We start from the raw sequence: 14061 nt of genomic DNA, 5'->3' as shown, positions 1-14061 counted from the left end.
TCCTTATTATGAGTTCCTTCCTAGCTTAGACTGTTCAAATTGCACCACCCACCCCACTCTCCAGCCTCAGCCCCTGAGGCTCAGGCCCTGCTCACCTTGCTCCTTCTCTTCTGACATCACCGTGTGGCACAGTGAGAGGCAGAGGAAGAACAAGTGCACCAGGTGATCGTCACTCTTCACGGCTTCCACCAAAGTATTATCATAGAAGGAAAACTTGGGGTCTGCCAGGTGGTTGTAGGAGAAGTCAACCTTGTCTTTCTGGAACATAAATACCAGAGCAAAATTCTCAGCCACAGCAGCATATTTCCGGAATGTCCCATGGGGTTGCTCTGGAGTGTGACAAGATCTATGAGGAAGGGAAAAGCAAGGGGGATGGCAAAGGCACCGATGCAGGCTTCCTGCGTGCAGACCGGGGCTGCTCATTCCTGTGCACAGGGAAGGCCCACAGGGAGGCCTGGCCTGGTGGACCTCTTGCCCCCTGCACTCCTACTTTTCTAAATGACCAGTGGCAACTTCAAACTTATCTTTTCCAGCTCCCAAATCCTATCTGATAATCAATCCTGGGGGTATGAAGGACTAACTACTATTACCAACAGCTGTATGAGAAAACATTTATTTCTAATTTCTTCGGTCTGATTTAGGGACTGAGAAAAGTGCAGGTCCTGGGTACAATGGCATGATTGTACTGGATCCCACAGAGAAAAAGTGGGCTGGAGAAGAAGACTGGAAATGCCACATGACAATACATGCTTGTTCACATACTTAATATTGCCTGACCCGTAAGCGGACCCGACTCTTCCTGCCTCTAACATGGTCTGACCCCGTTGTCTTTGCCTCAATCTACAGACCTAAAATCCACTCTTTGCCTGGTATGACCCTGGCCCTTCAGACACTGACTCTCTTGTCCACTCAGGTGAGGCTCCTTCCGCTCGCCATGCCCGAAGCCTGAAGCATGCTGACAAGCTTGCCCGGTCTACATCAGAGTTTGCACAGACCTTTCTCCAGCTCTTCCTAGTTGTGCTGCTATCTGTGCTGGACCGGCACTCAGCACTCACCCGGCTCTTCTGCCTGGCGTGATGCTGGGGAAAGGGGTTTGCAGTGAGCCAAGCTGCTCTTCTGCATGTTTCATCTAGGAAGAAGTTTTGCCAAAGAAAGTACAGTCTCCAGGTGCTTAAGCCCCAGACTTCCAGCCATAAAGCTGTGAGCCCTTAGGAGTGTGTGGGTGCAGAAGTTTATGAGAACCCACTACACAGCACTGTCTGAGGCTCTTCTAGAACTGGCCTCTTAAACTGCCACATTCTCTGAAGTAACAGGCTGGGAATAAGGCTGGAGAGAAAGGGCTAGCTCCTGCATTACCATGTTATTTGTAATATAGCATCACAGCAATTTGCCACCAGAAGTGACCAATCACATCTGTCAGAAAGCCTTCCAGCATCTGCACAGAGAGATTATTGAAAGAAGCAAGATGAAAAAAAAAAAAAAAAGAAGGAAAGAAAGTAGCAAGATGAAACAGGGAGACCAGCTAGGAGACGATTGAGAGATTCACTCAATATTCAGAGAATACTAAACTAACAAAAAATATTAAATCAAAGATGAACTTGAAAACACAGGGAGCTGGAACATGAATCAGAAAAGTAAAGGAAGGAAAGAGTGAAGAATGATTTTATATTTCCCAACTGGTACAGGATAAAAGGTGAGAATTTTTTTCAAGATAGGATATACAGTAGGGTAAGGAACTTTGTGGCAGTGAAAGAGCTGGATACAAGTAGTAATACAAGTAGCCATTGTATACATAATTTTGAAGCTCAAGAAGTTGATCTAAGTAAGTTTTTTTTTTTTAATTATTTTAAACTTTCCTTCCAGATAAGTAATGTGTAAAAAACAGAAGTCAAGCTGGTACTGAACTGGAAACTTCCTTCCTACTTGATAGCTTTATAAGTTGCTATGCACACTCCCAGGGGAGAAAAGTATTCATCAGTCTTACCTATCTGTCAACCCTGTGGCTATAGTAACAAACTGTCCTGGCAAAATATGCCCACTGGTACAATAACGTCACAAATGTTATGAGAGTAACCAGCTGCTTTCTGACTGGACTTAAGGCTACTCCAAAAGACAGAGTTCGTGCCTGATACCATTAACAGGGCCAAGAGCCCGAGGGAGGAAGGTCAGAGGCCATAGGGAGAACGGGCTGATACGACTGCTGAATGACACAGAGTTCCGCTAACTCCTAATGGCCTATTGTTACACACAACCCTCCTCAGAGAGCCCTGTTCCCTCAGAAGATGGCAATTAACACCTCTGTAATTAGTTCCAAACTGAAGGCGTTTGGTTTTGTTTTTGATAATGCATAGATGGTTTTTAATTCCCTACCCCAACTCTTTGGATGGATGGATGGGAATAAAGAGATCACTGGAAGTTGGAGTTAACTTTATGAAAGTCAAGTGGCTAAGAGTTTGGGGTTAGGTCTAGCAGGCAGGGGTAGTAGAAGAGATACCTTGAAGGCAAGAATAAGAAGTCTAAGAGATGTTTAAAGTTAAATTCATAAATAAAAACTGAGTTTCAATGCTGGAAAAAACAAACAATAAAAAAACCCCCAGCTAAAGATAGTTTTATAACTGTATGAATTAGGAGTATACAGTATGTCCATGAAGGAAAAAGGTCAATATATTTGAAAATAAATTCACAACTCTGTATGGTAAAACCATTTAGATGTATTTATTTTATGTGTCCGAGTGTTTTGCCTGGTTAGGTGGATCACGTGCACACCTGGTGCCTGCACGGGTCACAGGAGTGTCAGAAACCTTGTGACCTGAGTTGCAAATGGTTGTGCACCACTATGTGGGCCCTGGTCACTGAACCCAGGTCATCTGTAAAAGCAGCAAATGCCCTTACATGCTGAGCCATCTCTTTAGCCCCCATAGTAAAGGCACTAAAACCTGAGCCAGTGAGATTGGTCAGCAACTTGAATTTGACCCCAGGACCACATGGCAAACGGAAAGAACCAGTTCCTGGAAACTGTCCTCTGACCTCCATATGTACATCGAGGCTCCCCACCCAATAAATAAAAATGTAATTAAAAAAAGAACCGAAAAACTTAAAATGAGAGTGACAGTGGCAACAGTGTTAGTGACAAAGCGTAACTTTAATCTATAAAGACAACTTATAAATAAGAAATGAATGCACCTAAACAATAAGTGGGAGATGGAGACATTGTGTGGAAAGAGGAGGACACGCCTTCGGCCTAAGCGGCACTCACACGTGGCAAAGTCAATGATGAGACGCTGCGGGAGCTGCCACGGCCGGGTAGAGAGGACAGACTATGCCCCACATCTCAAAAGCTGGAGAAAAGCATTCCGAATAGTAAAAAACCTTTTTACTGATTTTTTGTGAATTTTTTATTAGGTACCCAGCCCCGCTCACCTCCTCGTCCCGCCACACCCACCTCTCCCCTACAACCTCCCCTCCAAAAGAAAACAGAAAGCATCTTGTTGTAGAAGCTGTAGCGTCCCACACAGCACACACTTTTGTCCAAACGCTTGTACTTGTACAGGTTCACTGCAGCGAGCCAGTTGTCTGTGTGAGGCCTCTGGCTCTGCTACACCATCAAAGCCGGATGCTCACCACATCTCCTCTCGTATCCTGTTGCTGCCCTGTGGTTCTGGAGGACGGACCCCTTCACGCACTCCAGCAGCCCATAGATGGGGGAGATGCTGAGGTGAGCTAATCCAAAGCTCCGGATCTGGGCCTGGCTGGTAGCTGAGCTGGGCAGCCTCCCAGCTCTCTCTCCCACGTCCACACTACTGGGACCAGCTCTCCCTTTGACCAAGAGAAGGGTGGCGTCAGCTTTCCTGCTTTCCTGCCCTGAGGGCCAGCTCATGCCATCAAGAACAGTTTTACCAAGCTGCACCCCTCCCCCACAACCTGATCTCCCAAGTGCTGCAGCCAGTGAGGGGTGAGGCCATAAAAATGATACATGTTTCAGGAGATACCCTGACCTGAACCTTACACAATGTATACATTCACTGAGTCAGTATGCTGGGTATGGTGGCACACACCTTTAACCCAGAACTCAGGAGGCAGAGATAAGGCAGCTCTCTGTGAGTTTGAGGCCAGCCTGATCTACAAAATGAGTTCTAGGACAGCCAGGGTTCTTACATGGAGAATCCCTGTGTCAAAACAACATCAACAACAATAAAAACAAGCAAGCAAACAAACAAAAAAACCCAAAATGTTACTTTGTATCCCACAAATGTCTGATTTCTGTATTAGTTAAAATAAATTAATTAAAGGGTAATAAGCCAGGCATAAGACCCAAATACCAATACTCAGGGGCCTAAGGCAGGAAAATCATAAGTTTCAGATCAGCTGGGCTACATAGGGAAATGTTGAGTCATAAAAGGGTTTTCAACCAATTAAATATCCACAGATTAAAAAATTGTTAAAACCTAGTATCAACAACAATGTGGGGGAAAAAGTAATTTCACGTATTATAGTGGGGTGAAAACCTTTTTGGAGGGCCATTGGCAATACTGAGTACATTAAAATATGACTAGTTTGTCTAGCCAGGACTTTACTCTATGGACATAAAGAAACATCATCAAGAGGCTTACCAAATGTACTAGGGAAAGAACATGGAAAATAATAGGGGATTGGCTCACTAGCTCAGGCACCCCAATTCCTTGGGACACTACAGACAACATTAAAATGACAATACAGAGCAAGATCTGCTGAGATGCAAAGATGACCAGGCTGTTGTGTCAGGTGAACAAAAGGATTTTAGAAAGAGCACACCTGCTAGGATTTTTGTCTGCCGCCTCCTCCACACTGGGTGTGCAAACACCCTCAAGAGAGAGACGTGTACAACCGTCAACAAAGCTGAAACAAATTGGAGATCTGAAGAGCACTTTTACAGCAGACACCAGAGATGCAGAATTTGGAGTTTGCCCTGCTGGGTTTCAGTCTTGTGGTCCAGTATTTGCCGACTATGCTTCCTTTCCTCCCTTTTAGAATGGTAATGTGTATTCTGTGCCACTGTATGCAGAGAATACGTGATCTTTTAAATTTTGATTGTATAGGGGATTACAGCGAAGAGATTGCAATGTTGAGACCGAAAGACTACTTAAAGTTGGACTAAATGCATTTTGCATTACAATATAGTCACCGTGAGGCTATGGGCGCCAGGAAGTAAAACGTGTTAGTTTGAACAAGAATGCCTCCCACAGGCTCATGTATTTGAAAGTTTAGTAGGATCAGGAGGTGTGGCCCTGTTCCAGTGGGTATGGCCTTGTTGGAGGAACTGTGCCACTGGGGTGGTCTTTGTTGTTTCAAAGCCCATGCCAGACGCAGTATCTCTCTCCCTGCTGCCTGTGGACCAGGATGCAAGGCCCTCAGCCCCAGGCCATGTGATCTACTACAATGATAATGGACTAACCCTCTGAAGATGTAAGCAAACTCAAGGTAAATGTTTTCTTTTGTAAGTGTTGCCTTAGTATGGTGTCTCTTCATGGCAATAAAGCAGTGACTAAGAGAGTAGACACATTCTTTATGATCTAAGTTGAATTTGCCTTGCTGGGTTTTGGTCTTGCTTAACTTTGTGTATTATTCAGAATTCTCTAGAGGAATAGAAATTATAGGATAATCTCTCTCTCTCACACACACACACATACACACATACACCTCACGGCTCATCAAGAGTTGCCTCCACACCTATACCCAGACTAAAGGCGAAGCAGGCAGTCAGAGGGAGGAAGTGTAGCCCATGAGGAGGTATGCCCCCTACTAAAGAACTGATGAGTTTGTTAATGTGTTCAGGCACAAGTCTGGGAAATATGTAAGGGCATGACTTTTTTTTTTTTTTTGCTTTTTTTTGGGGGGGTGAATTTTACGGGTGTGAGATAGAAGGAACATACCACTGGATCAAGCTGAATTTGTGGATACAGGGTCACTGCGTGGAGATTCTATATTTAATATGGAAGCTCACACAGTTAAAAAATGTGTCAAAAGTCTGTATGAATGGTCAGCAGAAATGTTTGTCAAAAGATGGCCTACTGAAAAGGGGCTGGCGATATCTGCTCTCTCTTGGCTTAGAGTCGAGGCAGGGAGTTGAAGGCTCAGCGAATTGTAGTCCTGGAGTGAGTCCACCGTGTAAAACCTCATCCTCCACAACGGGAGAGCCGAGGAGACATGGCCTTCCCTAATGGCATTTGTAGAGGTTCGCTGTTGCTTTTTCTGTGTCAGACCTCAGTTAGGCTCAGGTGGACAATAAAATTAATTGGGCTCCAAAGCAATAGGGGCCAGGTGGCAGCCAGGTGGATCGCCAAAGGCAGGGTGAGCTGTGCCATAGGCACAGGCAAAGTGCCTTTTATGGTGGCGTGTCTAGTATGGACCTTTGGTACTGGCTAGTCAATCATGGTGTTTCCAGGCATGAAATAGAGAAGTCTACTGCATATTTACTTCATCTGTGTAAGCAGAAACATTTTCAAACAACAACAAAAAACTACACTGGACTGTGACAAGAGAATCTCAGCTGATGAACAAACTGAGCCAGTTTGTGGACTCAGCGCCCCTGAGTGAAGGGAGACACAGTCGCCCTGAAGGACTTGATACAATCGGTCAGGGTTTTCTTGCTAGCTTTTCTCCAGTTCCCCTCTGCCTCCCCACCACTCCCTCCCTAACCCAGCCCCAGCTACCACCAGAGGGACCTACCGTCTCTCATAGGGTCAGTGTTCACTGGGGAGAACAATCAGACTTTCCAGGGTGTGTGGGGTACTGGTTCCAGGAGACCCCAGGACACACTGTGGTCCTACAGTTGAAGTAGGGACTTAATGGATTCCAGGTGGCTAATGGAGTTTTGGCTGAAGTCTGACTCAGAGTGGGCACAGCGGTGCCCTGAACTCACCCTGGGATAATGTCCCCAGTCCTAGAATGTGTAACTGGGACAGGTCTACTCAGAAGCTGGCAGAATGCCCACATTGGCCCTGTGGCCTGTGCAGTGTGGGCTGTTGTGGTTGGAAAAGCTAAGCTATTGGTGTTGCCTCTGCCAGGGGAAACAGTGAACCATAGACAGTATTGCAGCCTGGAGGACCTGCAGAGGTTAGTGTCACCATCAGGGACTTGACAGATGCAGGGGTGGCTGGTCTCGCCACATCTCCCTCTAACTCTCCTTCAGGGCCAGTGCAGAGACACATGGATGATGCAGAGTGACAACCGACCATCACAGACTTAATCAAGTGGTGACCCCATCCGCAGCTGCCGTCCAGCTGTGGTGGCACTTGAGCAGGTGAACACACCTCCTAGTATATGGTACAACCGATTAACGTAGTGAAGGCTTTTCTCAGCACCTGTCCATAAGGCCCACAAGAAGCAGTGAGCTGCCAGTAGGCAAGGTCAGCATATACCTGTGCAGTTTTACCTCAAGGATGCATCCTCTCCATCCCTTTGTCGTAACTTAGTTCAGTGGGGTCTTGATCATCTGTCTCTTCCACAAAATGTCACACTGTATATCACAATGTATTGACCAAGTGAGCAGGAGGTGGCAACCGCTTTGGACTTGTAATATATATGCACATCAGAGGATGGGAGATAAAACCAACCAAACTTCAAGGCCTTCTACCTCATGAAATTCTTAGGAATCCAGGTGTGGGGCAGGCAGACATACTCCTTCTAAGGTGAAGGATAAGTGATTGCACCTGGCCCCTCCCACCACCAAGAAAGAAGCACAAAGGTTAGTGGCCTATTTGGATTCTGGAGACAACACATTCCTCACTTGGGTGTGTTACTCCAGCCCATATAGCAAGTGACTTGGAAAACTGCTGGCTTTGAGTGGGGCCTGGAACAGGAGAAGGCTCTTCAACAGCTCCAGGCTGACACACACACACACACACACACGTGTATATATAAATTCTATAAATAGCTATTCTCTCTCTCTCTCTCTCTTTCTCTCTCTTTCTCTCTCTCTCTCTCTCTCTCTCTCTCTCTCTCTCTCTCTCTCTGTGTGTGTGTGTGTGTGTGTGTGTGTGTGTGTGTGTAGATGTAGAATGGCTCATAGGCTGTGGTCCAGCTAGTCCAACAAGAACTGTCTACCAACAGAAAGTCCAAGAATCCAGTTGCTGTTCAGTCCCTGAGTCTGAATGTCTCAGATGGTCTTCACTATACACGAGAATCCCAAAGAAGTAGGCTCTAACACAAGTGCCGAGATGCCGCTGCCAGAGTGAGTGAGGGCAAGCAGGCAAAGAACACGCTTCCTTCTGTGTCTTTACACTGGCTACCAGCAGAAGATGTGGGCCAGATGAAAGGTGGATCTTTCCATTTCAAAAGCCCTGGATTAAAAGTGGGTCTTCCCACTTCAAATTATTTAATTCAGAAAAAAAAAAAATCCCAGCAAGCCAGTGGTGGCACACACCTTTATTCCCAGCATTCAGGACAAATAGGCAGGTGGATCTCTGAGACTGAGGCCAGCCTGGTCTACAGAGTGAGTTCCAGGACAGCCAGGGCTACACACACAGGAAACCCTGCCTGGAAAAACAAAAACAAACAAACAAAACGAAAAACCCCAACCCTGATAGGTTGGGCACTTGGGCATTAGACAACTCCAGATGTCCAGATGTAGTCAAACTGATAATCAATTACAGCATCATACTTTGGCTCAGTATCTCCTCACTTTTGCCATGGTAATGTACATTCTGTGTCATTGAGTGCTGGAAGTACGTGGTCTGCCTTCTGATGTTACAGGGGTCACAGTTAAGAAATTGTCTAGAGTTTGGACTTTGACACAGTTTTGAGACTAAAAGACCGTGGGACCTTTGAAGTTGGACTAAGTTATAATCTGTCTAAATTATAATATGGCCTGTGGGAGCCAGGGAGTGGAATGTGGTGGGCTGAAGGAGAACGCCCTCCACGGCTCATTTGTTTGCATGCTTAGCAGCATGCTTCTCTCCTTCCTGCCTCAGAAACAGATGAAGCCACCCCCAATCACATGCTTTCTTTTTAAGTGCTACCTTAGACATGGTATCTCTTCAAGCAACAGAACAGCAACTAAGACAACGAGCATGCATTGCCTTGTACATAGACTCTGTTTTTGGGTGGGGCTGATGAGCTGACAAAACTATCTTCATAAAAATTCTCTAAGACAGGCCATGTATGTAATTTAAAACATTTTTAGGCCACTAAGAGCTCATTAGCTCAGAGTAGACACTGAACTGTGCCGACACTTCTGCCCTCACTTCACACACGTCACAGCTGTGACTACTCACCAGAGACACGGGCACACACTGTCCATTGGCGTCATAGCAGTAACCTGTTTGCAAGTACATACAGCAGAGGGTTAGTGAAGGTTTTGAAGGAAGTTTTTATCTTATTGTGTGCACTATAAATCTGCCACTTAACTGTTTTTAAGTTACAATTCAGCAGTATTAATTACATGCACAGTGGTATGCAATTATCATTACCATATATTTGCAATACTTTTTTTTTTCAGTGCTGGGGATCAGACCCAGAGCCCCCCGCATGCTAAGCAGTCATTCTACCACTACTTTTCAGCACTCAGCACACTGTAAGCATTTCAATACAAACTCCCCACTCCTCCTCACTTCTTTCTACTTTTATTTCTGTGGGTTTTCCTATTCTAGATTCTTCACCTAAGAAGAGCCACTGGCACATGCCCGTCTGTGTCTGGTCATTAACTTAGTACGCTGCTCTCAAGGTTTATTCATGTTATGCCAGCTACCGGACTTCACCGCTGTGATGACCAGATCACAGTGCATGTGCTCTGGACTTCTTTAAAGGGCCTGTTCATCTGTTACTGAGTTACTTCTATTTCGAGCAATAATGTTGCCCTGAATATTTGCAAACACCTGTTTTAGTCTCTCCCTCTTCTGTTTAAATTTTATTTTAGGAGGATATCTAGGAAGGAGATTGCTGGGTGATTTTATTAATTTTTAGTGTATGTATGCACATGTGTGTGTGGAGGCTGAGCCTTCATGTCATTCCTTAGGGCACACCAGCCATAAGTTTAGTTTATTTTCTTCCTTCACTTACTTGGTGTGTGTGCTTTCTTTTCTTGCTCTTGCTTTGTTTTTGGTCAATGTCTCTTCTCAGACATTGGAGCGTGAAGTATACAAGACTGTTCGCCGTGGCTAGTCTATAACAGACTGAAAACTTCCTCTTTCTCAATGAAAAATTCACCCCTTTACCAACATCCATCTGATATTGTATCATAAATAACCAAACATATGATTTTTCTTCAAGACATTGGAACCCCCTTGAGAACAGTGACTCTTGGTCTTCTTAAAGTGGGAAACAATGGATTTCACCTACTAAGTACTAAATAAATGTGTTCCTGTTAAAACTGTTTTTTTAAAGATTACAATTACATTATTTCTCCATTCTCTTTCTTTCCTCCAGACATTTCCTTGGCACCCTCCCCATTTTCCTTCAAATCCATGCCCTCTTTTTTCATTAACTGCTACTGTATGCGTATCTGTGTTTGTACATACACATATGAGTATAACCGGTTGAGTTCATACAATATTACTTATGTGGATGTTTTTAGGGCTTGCTACTTGGCACTGGACAACCAATTGGTGTCCTCTTCCCCGGGGAAGCCACCGTAGCTCGTGGGAGCCACCGTAGCTCGTGGGTTATAAGAATGGAAGGGAGGTGACATTTCAGAGGCTTTGAGACGGTTAGATTTGAAAGACATCTGGCGCGCACTCTCTCTCGGACTCAGGGAGGGCAGGAAAGTGCACATACCATAGGTCTTCCCATTGATAGAGCACTTGCTGAAAGTCATCACATTCTCAGTCAGAGTTCCCGTTTTGTCAGAGAACACATATTGAACCTGGCCGAGTTCCTCATTAAGAGTGGTGGTGTGAGCTTGTGCCGGGGTGTTCCTTGGCACATAAAACATCTGCCGATCCCAGTTGATATAGTAACTGTTGCCCAGTCTTATTATTTCAACACTAAGGAAAAAGTAAGAAAAGAGGGTCCTAGTCAGAGTAGGACAAAAAGTATATTATTTCAGTTTCCTTTTTATGGGTCCATGATAGATGAGGGTCTGGACGTGGAAAGAGCATCTTCCCCGAGGATCTGCCCTCCACAGGACTTTGCCACACGGCCCAGACCATCACAACTCTGCCCTTCAGTCCTGTGACACACGGCATCCTCACCATGACCTGACACAGCTCATTAGGCAAGCTCTGAGGCACACCTTGCTTCCCTCATCCTCTGCACTATGTCCAGGAAGTACCTTTGGAGTACAGTTAACTGACAAAAGCTACTGCTGGTGTAATTATAAAGATTGCTATGTCATGTTAGAAAGAGAGAGAAACTTGCAGCATTCAGATGTTCTTTGTTTCAGGTCTCTCCAGGTGACCTCTCTCTACATCAGCAGTTCTCATGCACATCAGCATATCAGTTTTATGAGAGCATACATCCAGGCGTGGCGGCACATACTTTTAATCCCAGCACTCAGGAAGCAGAGGCAGGCAGATCTCTGTGAGGATGATGTTAGCTTGGTCTACCATACTGAGTTCCAGGCTAGCCAGGGCTACACAATGAGACCCTGACTCAGTAAGCATACAAAATAATGGACTTCAATATGGCATTTTCATAACATTTTGCTCTTGTTCACCGCCTGCCCTGTCCTCTCGCTAACCCCTGTACTTCCCTTGAGCTGTCCTCCTGCTTTCATGTCAAATGTATCTCATTACACTCTTTGTTGCCTCCTCCCTTAAAGTCTCCCCCATACATACACACGGACATAGACAAATTTAAATCTAGGTTCCACAAATGAGAGAAAACACACAGTAATCGTTTGAGGCTGGCTTATTTTGTTTACCGCCATGACTTCTCTAATTTTGAAAAGGCTGTCATTTCTCCATGTATGCTTTTGACACATTTATTAAAGATTGGGTGGCTGTAGCTGTGGGGACTGATTTCTAGGTCTTCTGTCTTATTGCCCTAGTGGCCATGTCTGTGTGTGCCATGCTGTTTTTGTTACTATAGCTCTGTAGTATAAGGTCAGGTATGGGGTAACCTCCAGATTTTTTTTTTCATCCTGTTTAAGGATGGTTTGCCTATTCAAAGTCTCTTGTACTTCCACATGAATTTTAGGATTTCCCCCCTATCGTCATAAAGAATGTCCTTGGAATTTTGATGGGATGTGTTTTAATCTGTTAAACTGTTGTTGGTACCACTGACAATTTCACAATATTAATTCTGCTGATCCATGAGCAGGGGAGGATGTTCCATCTTCTAGTGTCTCCTTCAGCTTCATTTAGAAGTTTTTATCATAGCAGTTTTTCTTCCTTAAGTGGGTTTAATTTTTAGGTATTTTATTTTTTGGAGCTACTATGAATGAGAACCCCTCCCTCAATTCCTTACTTAAAAATTTTATTCTCAGTCTATAGAAAAGCTTCTAATTGTTGTGTGCTGGCTTTGTATCTTGGTACTTTAATAAGTGTTGGTTTTTTTTTTTTTAAATTAGATGTAAGACTTTTCTTATGAAGTCTTTAGTGTCTTTAAAGTATACAATCATCTCATCTGAAAATAAGAATCATTTAACTTTTTTCTAATTGTCTTTCTTTTATTTCTCTTTACTGTCTCCTTGTTCTAGCTAAGACTTCAGGCTATACTGCACAAAAGTGAAGGGCTAGGATGATAGTTTAATGACATGGCATTTGCTGCCATCATAAGAACTGGAGCTGAGGGCTGTGGTGACCTGCTTATAATTCTAGTATTTGAATGGTGAAGACAGGTGATCCCAGAGTAAGCAGGCTAGCAAGACTAGCCCATGTCAGTGATTTCTGGGTTTGCCAAAGGTGTTCAACAAGAGACCCATTTAAATGAATAAACTGGAAAATGATTGAGGAAGACCTTTAGTACCTAAGTTTTGTTTTCCACACACATGTGCAAAAGAACCCCCACACATTCATGTAAACATGCATTCATACACATGAATTCACACCATATACACATTCACATGCAAAAACAAAAACAAAAACAGAACAAAACAAAACAAAACAAAAAAACCAAAACAGTAGAGAGAGCAGGCCTTATTCATTCTCCATTTTAGAGGAAGGGCTGCCAGTGTTTCTCACTTACTGTAATTTTGTCACATACAACTTTTATCATGTTGAGATATTTTCCTTCTTTCCCTATTTTCTTTAGGGATTTTTATCATGAAGGGATGTTAAAACTCTTTTTTCCCTCTTTGTTCAGTGACAGATAAAAGATTTAATTACGCAAGAATACAGCAGACTTAACAGGTGAGGTTAAAAGTTCAGGCCAATCTTCCTTCCTGGATAAATCTTCCCTTTCTCCCCCTGTCTTGTTTGAAAACATAACACCAGAAGATGAGGGGCCCATTTCCCAACACAGGTCCTAACAGTGAGTCCTTGGGAGTGGGTCTGAAATTAGGATAGCTATTTGCTGATCTTGCCCAGTGACTCAAGGCCCGATCTTCAATGTGCTCTCAGTGATGGGGTTACCGTACAGGAGATACTCCCGTGTAAGCCATACTCCTCTGGTCAAAGGTGCTGGAAGGTGGCTAGAGTGCAGGCTTCTACTTGGGGAGCAGCAACTTGGCTCCTGGTGTACAACAGCACCTCCAGTCTTGTCTGCACCTACTGAGATGCCTGTGTGATTTCTGTCACGTGTTTCCACTTTGTGTTACATGTATTGATATTTGTATGTTAAATCAACCTTGCAACCCAGCTCGGTCTTGAAGTCTCATGCTCCCTTTCTTCCACTTTCTTGTCTACTTTTTGCAGTAGTTTAGTTTTAGATTTATATTCTAAAAAATATTTTTTAAAAAATGTATTGTATATTAGTGTTTTGCCTGAATGAATGTATGTATGTGCAGCATGTTGTCTGTTGTCCTTGCAGGCCAGAAGAGGACACCAGATCCTCTGAAACTGGAAACACAGACCTTTGTGAGCCGCCATGTGGGTGCCAGGAACCAAACGTAGGTCCTTTACAAGAGCAACAAGTACTTTTAACCACTGAGCCATCTCTTCAGTTCCCACTTTCAGTTCTTTTAAAAGTATTTAGAGCCAGAGAGAT

At 44.2% G+C, this 14061-nt stretch overlaps 1 protein-coding gene across 4 annotated transcripts in view; it reads right to left on the bottom strand.

Annotated features, from left to right (window-relative positions):
• The window catches only part of LOC110547119 (phospholipid-transporting ATPase FetA), a 115756-nt gene that overhangs the window by 19643 nt on the left and 82052 nt on the right, over window positions 1-14061 (bottom strand). For all 4 annotated transcript variants that reach the window (XM_060378531.1, XM_060378538.1, XM_060378555.1 and 1 more), the window contains 3 exons: window positions 10750-10958; window positions 9252-9295; window positions 96-258 (listed from right to left, as the gene is read on the bottom strand). In XM_060378531.1, the coding sequence (XP_060234514.1) occupies window positions 96-258; window positions 9252-9295; window positions 10750-10958 (416 nt within the window). The remainder of the gene's footprint in view (window positions 1-95; window positions 259-9251; window positions 9296-10749; window positions 10959-14061) is intronic.

The sequence above is a fragment of the Meriones unguiculatus genome, chromosome 1, assembly GCF_030254825.1.
Source record: "Meriones unguiculatus strain TT.TT164.6M chromosome 1, Bangor_MerUng_6.1, whole genome shotgun sequence".
Lineage (NCBI taxonomy): Eukaryota > Metazoa > Chordata > Mammalia > Rodentia > Muridae > Meriones > Meriones unguiculatus.
This window is presented reverse-complemented; position numbering and strand designations above follow the sequence as displayed.